This window comes from Chiloscyllium plagiosum, chromosome 16, assembly GCF_004010195.1.
Source record: "Chiloscyllium plagiosum isolate BGI_BamShark_2017 chromosome 16, ASM401019v2, whole genome shotgun sequence".
Classification (NCBI taxonomy): domain Eukaryota; kingdom Metazoa; phylum Chordata; class Chondrichthyes; order Orectolobiformes; family Hemiscylliidae; genus Chiloscyllium; species Chiloscyllium plagiosum.
Window position 1 is genome coordinate 29,531,857 of NC_057725.1, and position 22,235 is coordinate 29,554,091.

Below are 22,235 nucleotides of genomic sequence, written 5' to 3' on the forward strand. Positions count from 1 at the left end.
GGTTAGGTGAATTGGTGTGCTGAATTGCACATAGTGTTCAGGGATGTGTAGACAAGGTGCAATAGTCATGGGTAAATGTAGAGTAATAGGGTAAGGGAATGGGTCTGAGTGGGTTACTCTTCGGAGGCTTTGTGCGGACTTGTTGGGCCGAATGGCCTGTTTCCACACAGTAAGGATTCTATGAAGGGTTTGAAGTAAATAGTATAGATGCACTTATGGGGAAATTACATAAGTATGTGACAGAAAAGAATATCAGTGCTCCCAATGAGGTTAGCAAATGAGATTTGGGGGTTGCAGACTCTGACATGCGCTTGAACTCATTGGTAATAATTGCAAGACCCCTTTCAACCCTCATATAGTGGATGATATGGGCGTGGATAGATCTTGGAGGTTTGCTTCATGCTGCAATAAAGCCTGTAAAAGATAAACCCTACAGTTTGACACTTATGTTCAACTGACACTTCCAAACCAACACCACCCTGCAGCCAGCAGATAATAGCCAGTCCCCACCCTACCCAAACACTCTCATACCCCCAAGGCCTGGGGCTTTAAAAAGGGGAAAATGGTTGAGAATCACTGGAATGAAGAGTTACAATCTGGATGAGAAAGGATGGAAGGAGGTCCCTGTGGATATAAACATTAGCATGGACTGGTGGGACTGAATGGCATGTTTCTGTGAAGGATATTCCAGGTGATGACTTTAGTCTGGTTTCCTGCATTAACTCACAGCCGCAATGCGTACAGGGCTCCTCCTGGGAAACATGTAAAGTTCCCAAGCAAAAATGGGAGTTTAAATTCGAAATAGACTGCTCCTCTTCGTTCAAAATTGTTTCATTTGAAAACCTTGCATTCAATTTTTTAAAAATGGTTCCTAGGAAGTGAGCATTTCTAGCAAGAACCATTGTAGTGTCTGACATATCCACCACTGAAGTAACTTCCTAAGCCATTTCAGAGAGTAGTTAACAATCAACCATATTGCTTTCGATCTGAAATCACATGCAGGCCAGACCAGATAAGGAAGGCAGGCTTCATTCCCGAAGGATATCAAAGAACTAGATGGTTTTTGAATAACAAGCCAGTAACTTTGTGATTATCATTGCAAGCACTTTAACCCACATTTTAATTAAATAGATTTAAATTCTCCATATGCCATGGTTGAATTTGAGCTCATGTATCCAGATCATCAGTCCAGAGCTTTGGATTACAATTTGAGTAAAAACACAACACTACCATTCTCTGACTGAACTTGAGGTAATTAAAAGCACCCCTTTCCCATATTATAATCACTGAATTCGAACACTCCTGGAAATTCAACCTCTTCGTAGTCAAACAAATTATCTCAGAAATTACCAAATCAAATATCATTTATTCCTTTGCCCATCCATATCCACCCTTCATTCCTCAGAAGCATTTGTGATTTACAGATCCACAAATGTCAAACATTCTTAAGTCTCTGATCCAACTAACTTTACATGTCAGATAGTGACCATGAAGTGGTGGCCAGTTACATGACTGGAAGCATTGGTGTGTTGCTCCCTCAATAACCCCAGGAACATCGTGGATTGTGATTAGAGTTTGAAGCCCCAATTTTCACCAAGGCTCAGTCCCTGTCACCTACAGGTTCAGCTCACCACCTAAGAATAACCACACTGCCACAACGGAGATCAGTTGTGCTTTTGTTTTGCCACTGTTTACCTATTATTTGCTTATCAATGCTATTTAACTATGTGATCTGTCTGTATTGCTCGCAAGACAAAGTTTTTCACTGTGCCTCGGTACACATGACAATAAATTCAATTCAATTCAATTTGGGTTCAGTACCATGCTGAACATCGCAGGAAATCCACACCCTATGTCCCTGTCCCTCTTTCCTATCCCTCATTCATCCCAGAAACTTTACGTTACCGGGGTGAAAGATGAAATTAAAAGATTTTCTTTGACTTGTACTGCAAGACGCAAAAAAAATGAAAACTCTTGCAAATAGAATCTAGTCATGAAGCTACAATTACGTGCTGCTAATGATGGCATGACATGAATGAATGAATGAATGAATCTGGAGTGCACATTTCTTGTGACCTTTTCATTCTCATTCAACCTGGTTTTTTGCCAATAACCTTAATAGCGTCAAAGCCTGTTCAATGCCGGATTGTATAATGGCTTTGTCCCCTTCTTGTTTAACACAGTACAAAATGTAGTTTTAACAGCTACACCACACAATGCAATTTACAAAGATAAATTAACTATTTCTAAGAGAACTGGGTTTTTTTTTACTACTTGTTTTTCACAGCAGACAAATAAAACTTCGTGTTACAACTTCATACAGAAAATTCAATTATCCTTAGTAGTGTTACCATGGACTACCTTGATGAATTGTCAAGATTACAAAAGAGATGGAGAATATGAGAGTATAACAAGGTTGCATTTATTAGGCCAAAGCTTTCAATTTTATTTTATTTCTTTAAAAACGAAATGCCCACATTTTCCCCAGGATTGGAAAGAGCTATAATTTCTATTATGAGTTTATGGCCAACAGCGTAGATGCATGCAAACAAGAAGTGCTGCAGTAAATGGGAATTATGATTAAACGAACTATTCAACGCTTCAAAATAAATCGAGGGCAAATAACATCTTACCTTTACAACAAAGTGCTCCACAGCCCATTGCCTTCAAGCCAATTCACCTTCATTCTCTCTGCAAATTGGGAATAGTCTGAAATATTAATAACCTTCACGATGAGTCACTGTCTTTGCCTCAATCTGTCTCCAGGAGCTTTGCTTGCAAGCTCACTATTAAATGCAGTCCTTCAAATTATTTTTTTAATACGAGTAGTCAGAGAGAAGTGTTAATGCTACGAATCCTGTTCCCTCTCGTCCTTTTTTGCTGCTAAAGTTACACCGAGCAGCAGACTTGCTGCACGTTTAATGAGACCAGATGCTACAAGGGATTCTATTCTAACTATTGCAAATCAAATTCGCTGACTGCAAATCCCAGTGAGTTAGCCGCTTCATCCCCTAGATTATATCGTGCCTCACTAATGGATAAACAGCCATTTAGAGTCACAGAGATGTACAGCACGAAAACAGACCATTCGGTCCAACTCGTCCATGCCAACCTGATATCCCAATCTAGTCCCACCTGCCAGCACCCGCTCCATATCCCTCCAAACCCTTTCTATTCATAAACGCATTCAGATGCCTTTTAATGTTGCAACTGCACGAGCCTCCACCACTTCCTCTGGCAGCTCATTCCACACACGTACCACCCTCTGTGTGAATAAGTGGCCCACTAGGTGTCTTTTATATCTTGCCCCTCTCACCCTAAACCTATGCCCTCTTGTTCTGGACTCCCTCATCACAGGGAAACGGCTTTGTATATTTATCCTATCCATGCCCCTCATAATTTTGTAAATCTCTATGAGGTCACCCCTCAGCCTCCAACGCTCCAGGGAAAACAGCCCCAGCCTATTCAAATTTCCCATATAGCACAAATCCTCCAACCCTGGCAACATCCTTATAAATCTTTTCTGAACCCTTTCAAGTTTTATAACATCCTTCCAATAGGAAGTCGACCAGAATTGCACACAATATTTCAACAGCGGCCTAACCAATGTCATGGATAGCTGCAACATGACTTCCCAACTCCTGTACTCAATACTATGACCAATAAAGGAAAGCATACCAAACACCACCTTCACTATCCTATCTACCTTCAAGGAGCTCTAATTTCAAGGAGCTATGAACCTGCACTCCAAGGTCTCTTTGTTCAGCAACACTCCCTAGTACCTTACCATTAAGTGTATAAGTCCTGTTTTGATTTGCTTTCTCAAAATGCACACCTCGCATTTATCTGAATTAAATTCTATCTGCCACTCATTAGCCCATTGGCCCATCTGATCAAGATCCTATTGTAATCTGAGGTGACCTTCTTTGTTGTCTACTATAGCTCCAATTTTGGTGTCATCTGCAAACTTACTAACTATTCCTCTTATGCTCACACCCAAATCATTTATATAAATAACGAAAAGTAGTGGACCCAGCACCGATCCTTGTGGCACTCCACTGGTCATAGGCCTCCAGTCTGAAAAATAACCCTCCACCATTACCCTCTGTCTTCTACCTTTGAGCCAGTTCTGTATCCAAATGGCTAGCTCTCCCTGTATTCCATGAGATCTAACCTTGCTAATCAGTCTCCCATGGGGAACCTTGTCGAACGCCTTACTGAAGTCCATATAGATTACATCTATTGGTCTGCCCTCATCAATCCTCTATGTTACTTCTTCAAAAAACTCAATCAAGTTTGAGAGACAGGATTTCCAACACACAAAGCCATGTTGACTATCCCTGATCAGTCCTTGCCTTTCCAAATACATGTACATCCTGTCCCTCAGGATTCCCTCCAACAACCTGCCCACCACCAACGTCAAGCTCACCAGTCTATAGTTCTCTGGCTTGTCCTTAACACCTTTCTTAATAGGTGGTAAGAAAGCCAATCTCCAGACTTCTGGCACCTCACCTGTGACGATTGATGATACAAGTATCTCAGCAATGGGCCCAGCAATACTTCCCTAGCTTCCCACAGAGTTTTAGGGTACACCTGAATTTATGCACCTTTATCAGTTTCAAGATATCTAGTGCTTCCTCCTCTGTAATATGGACATTTTTCAAGATGCCACCATCTATTTCCCTACATTTTATATCTTCCATGTCCTTTTCCACAGTAAGCACTGACGCAAAATACTTGTATTTCTGGGAATATCCTCCCTCAGTACAGCCGTAATGCTATCTCTTATCAAAAACGCCATTCCCCCTCCTCTCTTGCCTCCCTTTCTGCCCTTCCTGTAGCATTTGTATCCTAGAACATTAAGCCACCAGTCCTGTCCATCCCTGAGCCACACTTCTGTAACTGCTATGATATCCCAGTCCCATTTTCCTAATCATGCCCTGAGGTCATCTGCCACCCCTATTAGATGTCTTGCAGTGAAATAAATGCAATTTAATTAATCAGTCCTACTTGTTCCTGACTGTTTGACTCACTTCTTTTCTCAACTGTACCAGTCTCAGATTGATCTCTTTCCTCACTATCTCCCTGGATCCCACTTTCCCCCACTCCCCCATCCCATTCCCCCCGCCCCCACCAACCTTACTAGATTAAATCCTCCCGAGCAGCTTTAGGAAATCTCCCTACCAGCACATTAGTCCCCTTCCAATTCAGGTGCAGTCCGTTTCTCCAGCTGCCTGTCAAGATCAACTCAACTAGTCTCTTCAAATCTTTAAGCCCACCTCTCACAAAAAGACAAATCCAAAATGACCAACTTTTAACTCTTAGTAATAGCTACCTGACACTAGGGGAACGACAACGGTCTGAGCTAGATCTCTGCTTACTTCTGGAGCCACACATAATCGCTGTGAAAGGAGTTCCAGGATTTTCACCTAACAGCCAGACTGTTCCAGACCATGATAGTGCGTAACTTGGAACGAAAGTGCCAGATGGTGGTGTTCCTACTTTTCTATTGATCTTGACTTCAAGATGGTGGAGCCTGTAGGTTCAGGAGGTGCTGTCTCAAAGTTGAGGGAGTGGGTGGTGGTGTTGGCTCGCACCTAAGGAACAAGGTCTAAATAAAGTGAAGTTGACTTACAAGTGATTTCCCACTTTTTCATAAACTGCGATCATCCATTGAAAACAGCATGAATGTTCCTTTGTTGAAATCCCTGCATTGTATAACTACATCAGCCCTGGGAAATTCAGACTTTCTAGAAACTTCAATTTTGTTCCTGAATCAACAAAAGCATTCGGAAGCGTTTGGTTGATAGAATTGTTACAATGCAGTAGGTAACCATTCAGTCCATCAGGTCTACATTGGCTATCCCAACACACGGTATGATTCAGCGCCATTCTCTTGCCTTCTCCCTGTACCCCGGAACATGGTTTCTAAAATAATTATCTCATGTCTTCTGAATATCTAGCTTACACTGCCTCCACTATACTTCCAGGAAATACACTGTCGACCTTAATTACTTGTGTTAGCATCTACTTCAAATCTGTGCATTTTCAACTGGGAACAGTTTCTCCTGATCCACTCTGTTCAGACTCTTGTAATTTTGAAAACTTCTATTAAATCTCCTTGCAGCCTCAGAAACATAGTAGCAGGTCATTCAGTCCCTTGAGTCCACTCTGCCATTTATAGATCATGGTTGATCATCTAGTACAATACTGTATTCCAATTCTATTTCCTTCGTCCCCTGATGTCATTAGTAACGAGACGTCTATCAAGCTTTATCTTGAACTTACTTAGTGACTGAACTTTTACTGCCCTCTGGGATAGAGAATTCCAAAGATTCAACTTGGGGAAGAAATTCTCTCATCTCTGTCCTTATATGGTTTCCCTTTTATTTTGAATCTGTGTCCTCAGGTTCTCAGACCCACTGACCAGTGGAAACCAGCTTTCCCCAGTCAGTCGGTCTATCCATTTAAGAATTTTCTAAGTTTCTATGAAGTTGCCTCTTTTTTGTTTAACGTTCAGGAGAATTCAGGCTCAGACTCCTCAAACTGTCTTCATAGGGCATTCCCATTATCCCAAGAAAACAGTTTGGTGGACTTCTGCTCCAGTTCCTCTCAGGACGAGATATCCTTTCTTCGGCAAGGAGACAAGAACTGCCCTGAAACTCCCCACATGTGGTCCCACTCCCGTTCCACACAATTAAATTTTTGCTCATGACCTCAAATTCCCTTGCAATAAAGACAAACATATTATTTGACTTCCAAATTGCTCACTACACCTGAATGCAACCAAGGATATTAAGGGATGTAGCTACAGAGATAGGGATGCACTGGTAATAATCTTCCAAGGATCCTTAGATCTGCAAAAATCCCAAACAATTAGAAAACTGTCAATGTAACACCTTTATTTAAAAAAGGGAAGGAGACAAAATCTAGAGGGCAATTTGCTTAGTGTCTGTTATTGGCAAAATGTTAGAATCTATTATTTCAGAGACTATAGCAGACCATTTAGAAATGTGGGCAGCACGGTGGCACAGTGGTTAGCACTGCTGCCTCACAGCGCCAGAGACCCGGGTTCAACTCCCGCCTCAGGCGACTGTGTGTGTGGAGTTTGCACATTCTCCCCGTGTCCGCATGGGTTTCCTCCAGGTGCTCCGGTTTCCTCCCCCAGTCCAAAAATGTGCAGGTTTGGTGAATTGGCCATGCTAAACTGCTCGTAATGTTAGGTGAAGGGGTAAATGTAGGGTGGTGGATTGCACTTCAGCAGCTCCGTGTGGACTTGTTGGGCCGAAGGGCCTGTTTCCACACTGTAAGTAATCTAAAAAATATATGTATATAAACAAGCAGTCAGCATTGCTTCAGAAGTGGTAATCTAGCCTGACAAATTTACTAGAATTCTTTGAGATAACAAACAGAATAGATAAAGGATAAGCAGTAGATGTAATATATTTGGATTTGCAGAAGGTCATATAGTCATACAGCAAAGATACAGTATTTGGTAAGATTTTATACATCAGGCTACTTCATATGATAAGAGGTAGTATATTAGCATGGATACAGGATTGGCTAACTAATAGAAGAAAGGGGACATTTTCAGAAATGGCAACCTGTAACTAGTGGAGAAGTCTATGTCAGGGCCACAATTATTTACAATATATAATGAATGACTTGGATGAGGAAAGGGAATGTACTACAGAGAGGTTTGTGGATGATACAGAAATAGATGATCAGGCAAGTAGTAAGGATGTCAGAGTCTTACTACTTGCTTAACCTGTCTGTTAAGAAATACAGACAGGTTAAGCAAGTAGACAAGCAGGAGGCTGGAAGCACACAGCAAGCCAGGCAGCATCAAGAGGTGGAGAAGTTAACGTTTCGGGTGTAACCCTTCTTTAGTAGTGGGGGTGGGTGTGGAGGAGCTGCAGATAAAGGGTATGGCGGGGACAGGGTGGTGAGGTAGAGATAGGTGAAGACAGGCAGAAGGTACGACCTGGTTGGTCAATGGGAGGGATGAGTAGGATGAAGGGGGAGGGGCTGGGAAGGGAGTCAAGCGAAGGGAAGGGAAGTTATTTGAAATTGGAATGTTGAGTCAGACTGCAACTGGAACAGTCTTTCGCCCCTTAAAGGAAAGTTAGACTGTCATTGGAGGTAATCTGGAGCAAGCATGGAACTAAGCTGATACCAAGCATGGAGGGACTGCATTATGAGTAGGTTGGGCTGTACTCATTGCAACTTAAAAGAATGAAAGGTGACATTATTGAAAATATTATGAAGTTTAAGCTGTGTACTGTACCTTTAAGACAGAGAGAATGCTGTTCTGAACTGAGAGATTATAAGCACCCGTGTATATGACTGGTTGGCAGTCCCAGAGTGTACTGGAAAATTGAAAATATGTAAAATTTGGCTGTGTAATGATACCTAAGTTTTGGTTGCTGTTTTGACAACAATTTAAATTTAACCAGTTTAAATTATGCCCTGGGATACTAAAACTCAATCAAGTTTGAATTTATTGTTTTGCCAACACTGAACCAATGAGACGTTCTGACATTGGGTCATCTAACAATACAGACAATTTGAAAATTGGACAGAGAGTAACTGCCGTAGAGAGAGAAACCACCAGAGAGCTAAATGCCCACCTAACATTGTGCTCTTAAAGAAATAAAAAGAAATCCTCACTATCAAATGGTAACTTTTTCATGTAAAGCCATTTCACTGTGAAAAGGCAGACGATGACTCAGGGAGAGCAGCAGCTGGAAGAGTGAAGACACATAATGAGACAGAGACAGTGTGGTTTTGAGATTAAGTTAGTGTAATTTCTTTTTAAGATTACTTACAGTGTGGAAACAGGCCCTTCAGCCCAACAAGTCCACACCGACCCGCCAAAGCGCAACCCACCCAGACCCATTCCCCTACATTTACCCCTTCACCTAACATTATGGGCAATTGTAGCATGGCCAATTCACCTAACCTGCGCATTTTTTTTGGACTGTGGGTGGAAACTGGAGCACCCGGAGGAAACCCATGCAAACACGGGGAGAATGTGCAAACTCTACACAGAGAGTCACCTGAGGCGGGGAATTGAACCTGGGTCTCTGGTGCTGTGAGGCAGCAGAGCTAACCACTGTGCCACCGTGTCACCCACTGTTTTAATAAGAGTCTTATTGGAAGTTTTTTTTATAGAGTTGGAGTCAGATAGTAAGCAGTTAAGAGAAAAGGGGGAAAGGGGGCTTAGATTTGTGAATAGTTTTTATTTAATGTTCACTTTTAGAATCAGATAATAAATTGATTTTTTTTTCTTTAATTGGTGGAATTTGGGAGTTGTCCGTCACGCGTATTTTAATAGACTATGAGTTGAGATGAGCTTTTCTGGGTGCTTGGTTTAATTAACAGAGAGAGGGGTATGTCTCTGCGTAACAAAATATACAAGATTCTTAGGGGACTTGGCTGGGTTGATGCAGAGAAGTTGTTTCCTCTTGCAGGTGTGTTCTAGGACCCAGCGCATAATCTCAGAATAAGGAGTCACCCATTTAAGACAGAGACGAGGAGGTATTTCTTCTCCCAGAGGGTAATGAATCTGTGGATTTCTTTACTGCAGAGGGCCCTCGAAGCTCAGTCATTAGTATATATGGGGTTGAGATAGACAGATTTTAATTTAGAAATGGAATCAAAGGCTATAGAGTAAAGGCAGGAAAGTGAGGTTGAGGATTACCGGATCAGCCATGATCTTATTGAACGGTGTAGCAAACTCAATGGGTTGATTGGACTACTTCTGCTCCAAGTCTTATGATCATAATGCTCGCTTTTAGTGACTTGAGAACAATGATACCTAGGACCTTTTAAATATCAACATTTTCCAATTTCTCACCATTTGAAGAAATACTCTGTAGCGTTGTTTTGTCTACAAAAATGGATAACCTCACACATCGACCTCATATTCCATTTGCCATGCTGTTGCCCATTCATTCAGCTTGTCTCAAACACCTTGAAGTACTTTGCATTCTCCTAAAAAAATTAATTCCCACCAAGTTTGGAAATATCTGATACTGATTGTGAACAGCTCAAGTCTAAAGACTGGTCAAAGCCTGCCAACCTGAGAATGGCCCTTTTACTCACTCCACACTCTATTCTGCATGTTCACCAGTCCATCATAGTTATTATCCCTCACTTCCATGTGCTTTGATTTTTTTCACTAATTTTCTTTGTGGAATTTTAGTTAAAGCCTCTGGAAATCCAAATACACCACATCTACTGGTTCTCCCTTTATTGACAGTGCTTGTAACAGCATTGAAACACACCCAACAATTTTTTTCAAACTGGACTTCTCCTGCATTAATTTTTGTTGACGCTGTTCAATTGGACAATTTTTTTTAAAAATCCAGAAATTCCATTCTTTATAATAGATGCTATTATTTTCCCTACGTTGGCATCAAACCCACGATCTGTAGTTGCTGGTATTCCTCCTCACTCCTTTCATAAACAGTGGGGTTACATGTGTAACCTCCCAATCTACAGGCACCATGGCTGAATTAACAAAGTTTTGTAAAATGATCACCAGCGCATCCATTATTTCCATTGGCACCTCTTTTTACACTCTCGAATGAAGGTCATTTGGGTCTTGAATATCTGCCAATGTTTACTCTCACTAATTCCTCCAATACAACTTTTGCACTAATACTAATTTCTTTCGCCTTGGGAAACTCTAGATTTATTTGCCCTTCTTTTCCTTTTTTGGCAGAATATATCTTGACTCTGCCCTAAACAGCTCTCCTTAGAAGGTGGCCCATTATTCAGTGAAAATTAACGGTTACAGAGAATAGCAACCTTGGCCTGGACAATCACAAAGGCCAACCTCCCATCTATAGAATCCACCTACCATGCCCTCTGTCAAGGAAAGGCTGCCAGCATTCTCAAAGATCCATCCCACCCTGGCAATGTTTTTCTACAACCTCTACCATCGGGGAGAAGGTACAGAAGCCTGAACACATGCAACAGTCAGTTTCGAAACAGTTTCTGCCCTACTGTTGTTAGAATATTGAATGGACTCAGGAACTCTTACCATTTGCCGTTACCTGTGTTTTTGTTTTTGCCGTCATTTACCTATTATTTACTTATCTATGCTACTTAACTATGTGATCTGCCTGCATTGCTCGCAAGACAACAGCTTTTCACTGTGCCTCGGTACACGTGACAATAAATTCAATTCAATTCACTCGTTCTGATAAACCTTGGACTGGAGTCTATCCAGTCCAGCTCTCTTCTTGCTCCATTGAAGCTGGCTTAGCTCCAGTTAATTGTTCTTACTGTGGAGATTGTGCATTCTTTTTGAGATACAATAATCGCTGTCCCCTAAATGTCCCACCCCACTGAGGCTTGATCTACTTGTTAAGTTACTTGGTCCACTTCATCCCGAGGAACCAGATCTGGCAGTGCCTCCTTTTTCATTGATCTGGAAACATACTGCTGTTAAAAACATCCTCCTGGACACTAAGAATGCTAACCTGCTGTCTGCACTTTACACTGACATTATACTAGTCTACTTCAAATAAATTTAGTCTCCATTATAATTACTCTGTAATGTTTTTACCTCTCTGTAATTTCCTTTTAGGTTTATTCCTATCCATTCCTCCACCTAGCTGTGGCCTACAGTCACTAGGCAATGGTCTTGTTCCATGGCTCTAGTCAAACTGATTCTATCCTTGAACCCACTGGGACAACTTGTTTCTCTAGCACTGCAGTGCTCCTTAACCAATATGTTAGCCTTAACTCTCCTCTTTTTCAGTCTTCCCCAAACATCTTGCATCCAGGAACATTTAAAATCTAGCCCTGCTCTTTCTAGAGACAGATCCTTATTATAGCCACATCATAAATTCATTTGGCAATTTGTACCTATAATTCATGACTTTCATTTCCCATTCTCTATTCTAGTGCTTTCTGTCTCTTCCAGTACTTTGTGCACCGTGGTACACTGTCCTTGTTCCCACACCCCTGTTGATTTTGTTTAAATCCTTCCTAACAGCATTAGCAAAATGTCTGGCAAGGAACTCAGCAAGCAACATAGCTTTCTGGATTCAAATCTATAGCTGTAAAGCCACTTGTCTGTTCCTTTAAAAAAATCCCCTGTAGTGCCACGGTGTGGTGTTTTTAGTGCACCTCTCTGAGGAACCATTAACCTCAGCAGTATCCAAAACAGAAAACTGATTAATGAGCAAAACCATCTCAGGGGCTACTGGACTAGCTGCCTGACCTACCTGGACTGCTGGGCAGTCATTCATTATTACCTTTCTGCTTGCATGCCCCAACATTCAGGAGACTACTGAAATGGTTCTTTCCATGTGGTTCTCTGCCTCACAGACGCACCACAGTGATTCCAATCGCCTCCTGAACTCTGTAGCAAGTGACACTTCCTGCACTCATGTCCATCTAAGGCAGGCAGTGGAGTGACCATGACACAGCACATGTCACAGGATGGGTAATTCCACGTGACTGAACTGCGTTCCTCAGAACTAGTTACCATGAACTGGAGATTAGAAAGCAGAAATTAGAATTACTCACTAATCAACTCATTTTGTTGCCATGCCTTCAGATGCCTGGGTCAGAAGCTCTGGAATTCCCTCTCCAATGCTCTATGTCTCTCTTCTCCTTCAGGATGTCCCTTCTAACTTGAGGTCTTGGACTAAACTTTTGGTCACCTGTTTTCTTATAGCCTTAAGGAGTTCAGTGTCACATTTTGCCTAATTTACACTGCTATGAAGTACATTAGAAAGACTTGCAAACTTAAAATGTGCGAACTGTAGGGTGTTGTTATGGGAACACAACTACTATTGGGGCGGCACGGTGGCTAGCACTGCTGCCTCACAGCAGGGTCCCAGGTTTGATTCCAGCCTCGGACGACTGTCTGTGTGGAGTTTGCATATTCTCCCAATGTCTGTGTGGGTTTCCTCCCACAGTCCAAAAATGTGCAGATCAGGTGAACTGGCCCTGCTAAATTGCCCATAGGTTAGGTGTGTTAGTCAGGGGGAAATGGGTCTGGGTGGGTTACTCTTCGGAGGATTGGTGTGGATTTATTGGACCGAAGGGCCTGTTTCCACACTGGGGAATCTAATCTAATATACTAAATTTAGCACTTGTATAAATCTCCTTTCCTGTTTTGTATATCACCATCTATAAAATGCTGTTACATCATCACAAATGGGACTATGCAATGACAGCATGGCAAGTTTATAGTCAGTACTCATTAAACACATGGTCAAATTCATAAACGATAATGTCAAAGCAACAGCAAGAATGTTTAAGTTTGAAATTGAAACTGAAGCTCAACTCCATGCCCTGATCCAGTTCTTACACATATCCCAAAGCCACCCTCCAGCCCCAGTAGCCTATGTTTGATCATGACTCTCACCAAGATGATTGGCACATAGATCTTGCAACTTGAGCAGAGTGGATGCATTCCCGACATTCTTTAAATGCTACAGTTACAACAAAACGTTTTTAAGAAAACAGCAGTCATTTCATGTTATATTCTTCTAACTTGAAGACAGAAATTTGCAAACAAGTACAGTAGCTTCTCAAGAATTTGCATTTATATAGCAGCTTGCACAACCTCACGACTTACTGAAACACTTCACAAACAATGAAACGTAGCTGGTGTTCTCATGTAGAAAACACAGCAGACAATTCGTACACAACAAAGGTCCTACAAACAGCAAAACAATGTTTGTGCAGGGTCCAAACACAGAAGACCCCTGGCTAATGGCCTTGGGACTTTTCATGGAAACCCAAGGGATCAAAACAAGGCTTTAGTTAAAGTTGACCTGAGACACGGACTTCTGAAAATAACATCGACACTAACATTATACAAGGTGACCATCAATGTTCTAGCCTTGGACAGTTGGACAAATACTTTGAAATACTTACTTTTACTCAGTAAATCATCCTTGGAAAGATAGAACATTCAGCCCATCAAACCCATGAATGCTTTCTGAAAGAATTATTCAATTAATCATCTTCTTTCCATGTACAGGAATCTCGGGAAGCTTTTCATTTAAAGTATTTACATGATTCCCATTTGACAGTCACTCATGGATCTTGCTTACATAGGCTTTCCAGATCATAACAACTTGATGCATTAAAAATATATGCTGTCTTTGGGTCTTTTGTCAATTATCTGAATCTGTCCCCTATAGTTACTGTCCCTGCTGCCGTTGCTCACAGTTTCTAGTCCAGCAAAACCCTCCATAACTTTGAGCAGATCTTTTAACTCTCCCCCTCTCCCGTAAATCCTAGGAGTATAATCCCAACTTCGCTAAACTCCTCAGAAAGCCAAAGGTCCCAAGCCTTGCCACCATCCCAGTAAGTCTGCTCCTCTATTTTGGTGCATGACTTTAATACCACCCTTAATGGCAACTAGAGATGGTTACTGTTTGCAGCCATCCTAGTGTCAGGCAGTTCTCAAAGACAGGCTAAAAATGCAAAACAACATTCAGCACTTGGTGTAACATTAGAACTAAGGACAGAGCTGAAACTGCATTTTGGCGAAAAGCATTTGAAAGTTGCATTTACTCAAGTTTTGAAGAGACATTTCTAGCAAGATGATCTCCACTTGGTCACTTGTTTTAACTGAGGGAATTGGATCTTCAATTAATAGTCTATTTCCTTCCTGAGATTTATAAATTCCCAGGCCCTTCCATTAGGGGGAGCACTCCAGGCAGTTCTCAAGGCCACGCAGCATCATGGGACTTGACGTCTACTCTCTCCTATTACTCCGACCTCGTAAAGTGAAAGAACGTTGTTGCATTTGACCTATTGCTTCCCATAAGGCAAGGAACGAAGTGTCACGGGAATTAATGCTTGGTGAAGTCCTCACTCAAGTTTTTACAAAGCACCTTTCCCACTTTGAAAACACAAAGATTTCAAAGCAGCCCTTGTCAACTGAAATACAAATATTCTTCTTCCTCCTTTCTGGCAATTTCTACCCCTTTTCTCTCCTGCCCTATATGATTGGAAAGGAGAGGAAAGAGACAAAGAAATGGCCTGGATTTGCACAGTGAGATACATCAAGTTCTACCAGACAGTGTGCCTTTGGAAGGCACATTGCTGATGAATCAATGCTCTAAAAGGACAGAATGAGAAATGGAATTTTGAGGCAGTATCTTCACCCGTTTACTCTTCCTGGAATCAGTAAGGCCAACTGTCATATCTCCAACACCCTGACATGATCTGTCATCAACTGCTGTGGACCTTCTAACACTAGACCTGGTCATGATCCAGACATCTGCTGTCTGTGGTTCAGCCTAGACTAGCTGGACTGTAAGGCAATGCCTCAACTTGCTATTCTCTGCAAACTGAACGTCAATATCAAGCAGCTGGTCTCCGGGAAGATCACCTGTTCAGTGAGTTGTTGAATTGGGCAATTATGGCAAAAGATCAAATAAATGAAAAAGCCAGTAAAGCTGGTCCACAGAAAAATGCCTGAAAAACGTTCTAAGATAAAACAAAAAAAACTGCTTGCTGGAGAAACTTGGGTGGTCTGACAGTATTTATGGAGAGGAAGCAGAGTTAGCATTTCATGTTCGGTTACCCTTCTTCAGAACAGTCCAGCAGAAGCTCACTAAATTTGAACTAGGCTGTGTATTTACCTTTTCATCTTCATACTATGTTGCCACATCAGAGGATGGGATTAGCAGGAATATAGTATCACCACCTGTTGACTTGCCTAGATAGAGAGAACCAAGACGCTACTTTCAATGGTGTGCTGTTCTGTGATTCTATGTAGGTTTGCATTCGGGAAGAGTTTGACTTCAGTGGTTGAGTGGGTGGTAAGTAGAAGGAATTTAGATGGTTTTACCAAATGTCAGGGGTTGAGTTTTACAAGACATTGATTATTACTAAAGTATATACAGTACTAAGCAAAATGTGTAAGCAAGTCACAAACAGATATTAGGGCTGGAGACCAAAAAATTCAAACAGCTTTGTTTTACAGGGCATCTAAAAGACGACTGAATCAGGAGGGAGTTCCATAACTGGGGGCTCAGAGAGCAGAAACATCCAGTCACCCTGAAAGATGTTGATGCAATCCATTCAGGCAAAAGTCCGGGCAATGTTATGCTTTTAGTGCTGTAAGCCTACACAAAGTAGGAATATTCCACATGCTCCCAACACAAAATCAGCTGTGGCCTGTTCCAAGGCTCACACAATACCTCCATTCCTGCCAGAATAGCATCCACTGTCACTACCTTGGACTCATGCAGATCAGCATAGGACTATACAGAGTCCAAATCCACCCCCCCCCCCCCTCTCAGTGGCTTTGCTTTCACAGGGTCTGATGCTGAAGGGACTCAGGCGATGGTCAGGTTTTGTGAGGGGCTCTCAGCAAGTCAGCATTCTGATGATTTTTACTCCAATACGTGAGCAGAAGTCAAATTGCTCACCAATTATTTCAAACCTTTAAGGTTACACAGCCACAACTAGCTGAGTGGCCTACTCCTGACAGCTGGATGAAGTGAAGGGAAATGGAGAATGTAGACTGGAAACCAAAAGAAAATGTGCATTACTATAGCACTTCATGGGTTCTGAATTTCACAAGGTACCTGACAGTTATGGAAACGATTCTGAAGTCTAGTTACTATTGAAGTAAACATGGCAACCAATTTGCAGAGAGCAACATGATAATGATCTGTTATCAGTCTATTTTAGTCGACATTGGCAAAACCTGTACTTCAATTGGAGAAAATAATACCAGAGAGTCTTTTACATGCATCAGAGCAGCATTTATCTAACAGCAGAATCTGAAAGACAACACTTATGGTAGCACAGCACTCCTCAGTACTGGCCCACTGTCCTCAGCTCCAACCCTCCGACAGGGTGGCACCCCCTCAGCACTGACTCTCTGACAGCGCAATGCTCCCTCAGCACTGACCCTCCAACACAGCAAGGCTCTCTTGGCACTGACCCACCGACAGCGCAAGACTCCCTCGGCACTGACCCTCTAACAGCGCAACGCTCCCTGAGATCTGACCCTCCAACAGTAAACGCTCCCTCAGTCCTGACCCTCCAACAGCGCAATGTTCCCTCAGTCCTGACCCTCCAACAGCGCAATGTTCCCTCAGTCCTGACCCTCCAACAGCACAATGTTCCCTCAGTCCTGACCCTCCAACAGCGCAACGCTCCCTTGGTCCTGACCCTCTGACAGTGCAATACTCTCTTGGTACTGACCCTCCGACAGCGTAACGCTCCCTCGGTACTGACCCTCCGACAGCGCTGCATTCCCTTGGTACTGACCCTCCAACAGCGCGGCATTCCCTCGGTACAGACCCTCAGACAGCACGGCACTCCCTCGGTACAGACCCTCAGATAGCGCGGCACTCCCTCGGTACAGACCCTCAGATAGCGCGGCGCTCCCTCAATACCGACCCTCCGACAGCGCGGTGCTCCCTCGGCACCGACCCTCCGACTGCGCAGCGCTCCCTTGGTACCGACCCTCCGACTGCGTGGCGCTCCCTCGTTACCGATCCTCCGACAGCGAGGCACTCCCTCAGTGCTGCCCTGCAGATGGTGCTGCTCTCTATCAGTACTGTCTGATTGACACTAAGTAGCCCTGAGTAGTGACATGGGGAATATCAATGTACATTGTTCAATCAGATCTGTGGAGTGGGTCTTAAGCTCCCAATCTCTTGACTGAGTGAAGAGTGCTACTCTCTGAAGCATGCTTAGCCTGAAAGCGAAGAGCTAGAAATGGAGAGCTGGGTGCTCCTTATCTCTCTCACACACTCTCACACAGGGAGGTAACAGCCTGGGAAAGAGGGGCTTCACAGCTGGAGTTGAGTATCACACATTTGCCAAGAACAGATGTAAAGAAAATCAATCGGTGTCAGGGCACAGCAGATAATATTGGTGTGGTCATGTAAACAACAGTACAGATGTATTGCATTGGCTCAAAATGGGGAACAATCGAAGTCCCTTCATTTTATCATTTATAACCTAGTTAGAGCTGACATCAGTCATTATACAATTTAGTTCATGGAGATGTAACAGAAGGAAAGTCGTCATCCAATCAGCCTATCCCCCAGCTATTCAATTCAATAAAACTATATTTAGCAAACTCAAGGACCGGGGCTGAGATGTAAATCTTACTCTATTGGATCATTTGGACAAAGAGGCTGAAATTTCAAGTCAAAAATTCAAGATGCTATCATTCCAAATCTGTTACTCAGTATCCTCTCAACTCAAGTCATTCAAATCCAATCTTGACCCTCATTTTATAATAAACATTTGTACCATTCTCCTGTGCTTTGGCTGTAACGTCTTTTAACAGTTGCAGCTGAAGTCAAAGTTGAAGTAATGGCTTTTAGACGTAATAAAATCTAACAGCATTGTAAGAAGCATTTCAGCCCATCAAGTTTGTGCTAGCTCGTTGAAAGAATTCTCCAATTAGGTCCACGCTCCCTTGCTCTTTCCCCACAGCACTGCAAATTTCTCCTTTTCAAGGATTTATTCCATTGCCTTTTGGAAGTTATTGAATCTGTTGCCTTTTCATGCAGCACATTCCAGATCATGACAGACAGCTCACTGAGTGAATAAATTCTCTCTATTTCCACACTCAGCTCTTTGATGCCTAATCTGTCCCCTCACTCACTCGCTTGCCAGTGGAAACAGATTATCCTTATATTGTCCATCAGAACTCTTTCATGATGTCAAACACCTTTATTAAACCACCTGTATGCTATGGTAAACAATCCCACCATCACTGAAGTCCCCCATTCTTGGTGCCATACTCACAAACTTCCTGCTAATCCCTTCTCACCTTTCCTAAGATGTGGTGCTCAAACTGCACCTAAAACTCCAGCTGAGATGCATCTGCAATTCCTAAAGGCTAAATGAAACCAAGGATATGGTGTGTGTGCTTTTTTTTTTAAAAACCTTAGCAATTTTCCCCGCCACATTCAAGGACTGACCACTCCTTGTAAGGTTACAGTCGATGAGAATTTTGCTTTTGGATTATGAAGGATGTGAGGAAATTGTTGTGAAAATAAAGAGGGTTGCGGGGTTAGCTAGGGACCATAGTTGTCAGCCACTGAAAATCAGCCTCAAGTTGGGGTAAGAATTTTCATCTTCCTTGGAAAAAACCTTCCAGACAATAGCTCCTGAACATGCTCTAAAATTGCAAGCAAAAATTAATCCAGCACAGAACCGTCAACAGGTCTGTTTAATGTCCCAAACAGGACTCATCTCATCTTACTCTCACTACTGATGTCAAAGTGAGTTTAATTGGAATGGCAGAGTAGACTTAAGATGCTGAATAGCCTCCTCTAGTTCCTATATTTCTGTGAGTACTCCAAGGGTTTTTTTTATGCAGGGTAATCGGATTTGATTTATGTTTATTCCAGCATTGTGGATGGTGCTGGCTAAGCCAACATTTCACGTCCATCCCGAAGGAAGGCAGCCTTGATTGAACCACTACTGTGCATTGGCTGTGTTGTTGTCAGGAAGGGAGGTCCACGATTTTGACCCAGCAGCAGTGAAGAAACAGCAATCTATTTGCAAGTCAGCACAGTGAGTGGAGAGAGGGGAACTTGTCGATGGTGCCTGAACCTCTTCACCTCACTCTCTTAAAACCCCACCTCTCTGACCAATGTTCGGCATCAACCCTAATCACTCCTGTGAAATATCTTAGATTAAATATCTTAGATTTATTACATGTGAGGTGCTACACAAATGCACACTGTTGTTACAAAGAGAGGTAAAATCACTTGTTGCAATTTTGTACTTAGTTAAACAAGGAGAGTGTCTTAAGTGTTTGTACGGAGACAAAATCAAGCTGATATTCAGCTGCCTCTCCAAAATAACCCCCACCCTCATCTCAAATAAATTCAATTACGTTGCCAAGGCAACCTGGCTTCTGGTTTTCAGCACTCAATGCCCACGATACATGAATTCACCTGCTAATCCAACAGCTCAAGTGGGTATTGAGATCTGATTACCGTTTGTACCTGCAGGGAGCAGATGAAAAAGATTTAGCACAAATGGGATCTTGGACGATTCATGAAACCATCACAGAGACAGACATGTCTCCTGATATTGGGTGGGGGAGGGTGGGGGGCAACCGAAGATAACAAGTTGCCCTTTTCCTCCAAAACTGAATGGCAAAGGTTTGACTGATTTCCTCCTCCCTTCACCCGCCTGAAACACTTATTAAAAATCAGTCTATTTCAGTACACATTTTCCTTTCCTGACTTACAACTTTAATTTGGATGCTGCATCTCATTTTTCATTTGAGCTAAAAGCTTTGCACAGCCCATTTTCATTTTCGGACTAAAAAGTGGGAAATGAAATGGCTTTAAACCAAGGAAATTGGGGAAGAGGATAAAACTCACTGAGTGTTGTATCCAAAACGTTACCTGATTCAAGCACAGGGGCTGAATATTAAACACATTTGGGCATGTGTGTGTATGTGCGTGTGTGCACACGTTCAGGGCAGTAATGTGTTATTTTTCTTTGGTTTTTCAATTGATCAACTATTGAGAGTTCAGGAGGGCTTAACACAGTAACTACCACTTGATTGGTTCTTAGGAAAGTAGATACAGCTCTTAATGTGGATCAGGTATCCACAGACAACTGGTCTGCAAAGCGAAAGCAGCTGAATCTCTCTCTCTCTCTCTTCCCTACCTCCCCCACACCCAACTTTTGTGGAAAAGAAACAGAAAATCACTGTACAGTTATTCTTGCTCACTAGTTCCCTGTAAACTACTCTCTCTCAGATTGCCTGCTGAAATGAAAACAAGTGGGAAAAACAATCACCTTCACAGGCACTGGAAGGAATAATTCTCAAACAGCGATTGAACGGGGGCATCAGTCTGCAAACAACCTTGACCCATCAGCAAAGAATTGAGGTCCTGAAAATAAACAACTGACCCCTGTGGCCCGGACGGGTGCTGTCAAACTGTTTCTTGTTGTTCTTCTGTTTTTCTACCTCAAAATCCTTGCCTTGACTTTTTGACACAGTGTCTTTGTATGTGCATGGGAACTTTTATAGTGTTGTAAGTTAACAATTCAAGTTTCTTTTCTTGTTGTTTGACTATAATAAGTCACCCTTTTCTTATAAATGGGAAAATGTGACACGCATTTGCTTTCAAGCTGAATTAGACTTTGGTGTTAACAAACTTCAACAAGTGTGATAACTCTGAGAATAGTGGGGCTCTGATTTGAAGGTCACACCCTCATTCAGCCATGATGTGAAGGTGCCGGTGTTGGACTGGGGTGGACCAAGTTAAAAATCACACAACACCAGGTTAATGTTCAACAGGTTTATTTGGAAGCACTAGCTCTCGGAGTGCTGCTCCTTCATCAGGTGTTTGTGGAGTAAAAGATCGTAAGATGCAACTGAAATTATATATTGAAAAAGACCCGGATTGTTTGTAAAGTCTCTCACCTTTAGAATGACCATGTTGGGTTCAGTTCTTTCATATGTAAATCTCAGACTGTTTAAAAAAATTTACATTCTCAAGTGAACTTTAACAATTGGTGCCGTATCCGCACATATAACGCATTGAAGGTGTGAGGTGCCCTGTCTGAGGCTGTCTGTGCCCCAATGTACAGACTGATTCTAATCTAAAAAAGGGATTTACGGAATCTTACAGGGACTCATGCAGTTTGAGCAAATAAAATGTAATTCTACAAGTACAAATTCACCTGATAAACGTACGTGTGTGCACGCACGCACACTGGGCGGGGTATGCGTGCCTGTGAGAGTGTGTATGTGTATGTGTGAGAATGTGAGTGTAAAGAGGTATAATTCTGTGAAAGGGTGCGTGCGTGGGTATGAGTGTGGGTGTGCTGTGTGAGCATATGAGAGAACACTTGCGTAGAGAGAGACATCGGGCGTGGGCGCGCAAGAGAGAGACATCGGGCGTGGGCACGCAAGAGAGAGACATCGGGCGTGAGCGCACGAGAGAATGCGGGCACGGGCGCACTAGAGACAGCAGGCGCGCACGAAAGAGAGACTGCACGTGCATGAAAGGGACTGCGCATGAGAGAGAGCGTACGTGCGGAGAGAGAGTGCGTACGGAGAGAGAAAGAGAGAGCGAGGATACGCAGGCAGAGAGAGAGCGAGGATACACATGAGAGAGAGCGCGCGAGCGTGCGCATGAGAGAGAGGGAGAGAGCGAGGGCGTGCGAGAGAGAGTGAGAGCGAGTGTGCACGAGAGAGAGGGAGAGAAAGCGCGCGTGTGAGAGAGAGAGAGAGAGAG

At 42.7% G+C, this 22,235-nt stretch overlaps 1 protein-coding gene across 2 annotated transcripts in view; it reads right to left on the reverse strand.

Moving 5' to 3' along the window:
* Window positions 1–22,235, reverse strand: part of parvaa (parvin, alpha a) — a 122,683-nt gene that overhangs the window by 56,140 nt on the left and 44,308 nt on the right. The window contains exon 1 of one of the 2 annotated variants that reach the window (XM_043705653.1): window positions 2,634–2,726. The exons of the other annotated variant lie outside the window; for it this stretch is intronic. Within the exon in view, the coding sequence (XP_043561588.1) occupies window positions 2,634–2,661 (28 nt within the window). The 5' untranslated portion in view covers window positions 2,662–2,726. Of the gene's footprint in view, window positions 1–2,633; window positions 2,727–22,235 lie in introns of those variants that run through there. 2 annotated transcript variants of the gene reach the window in all.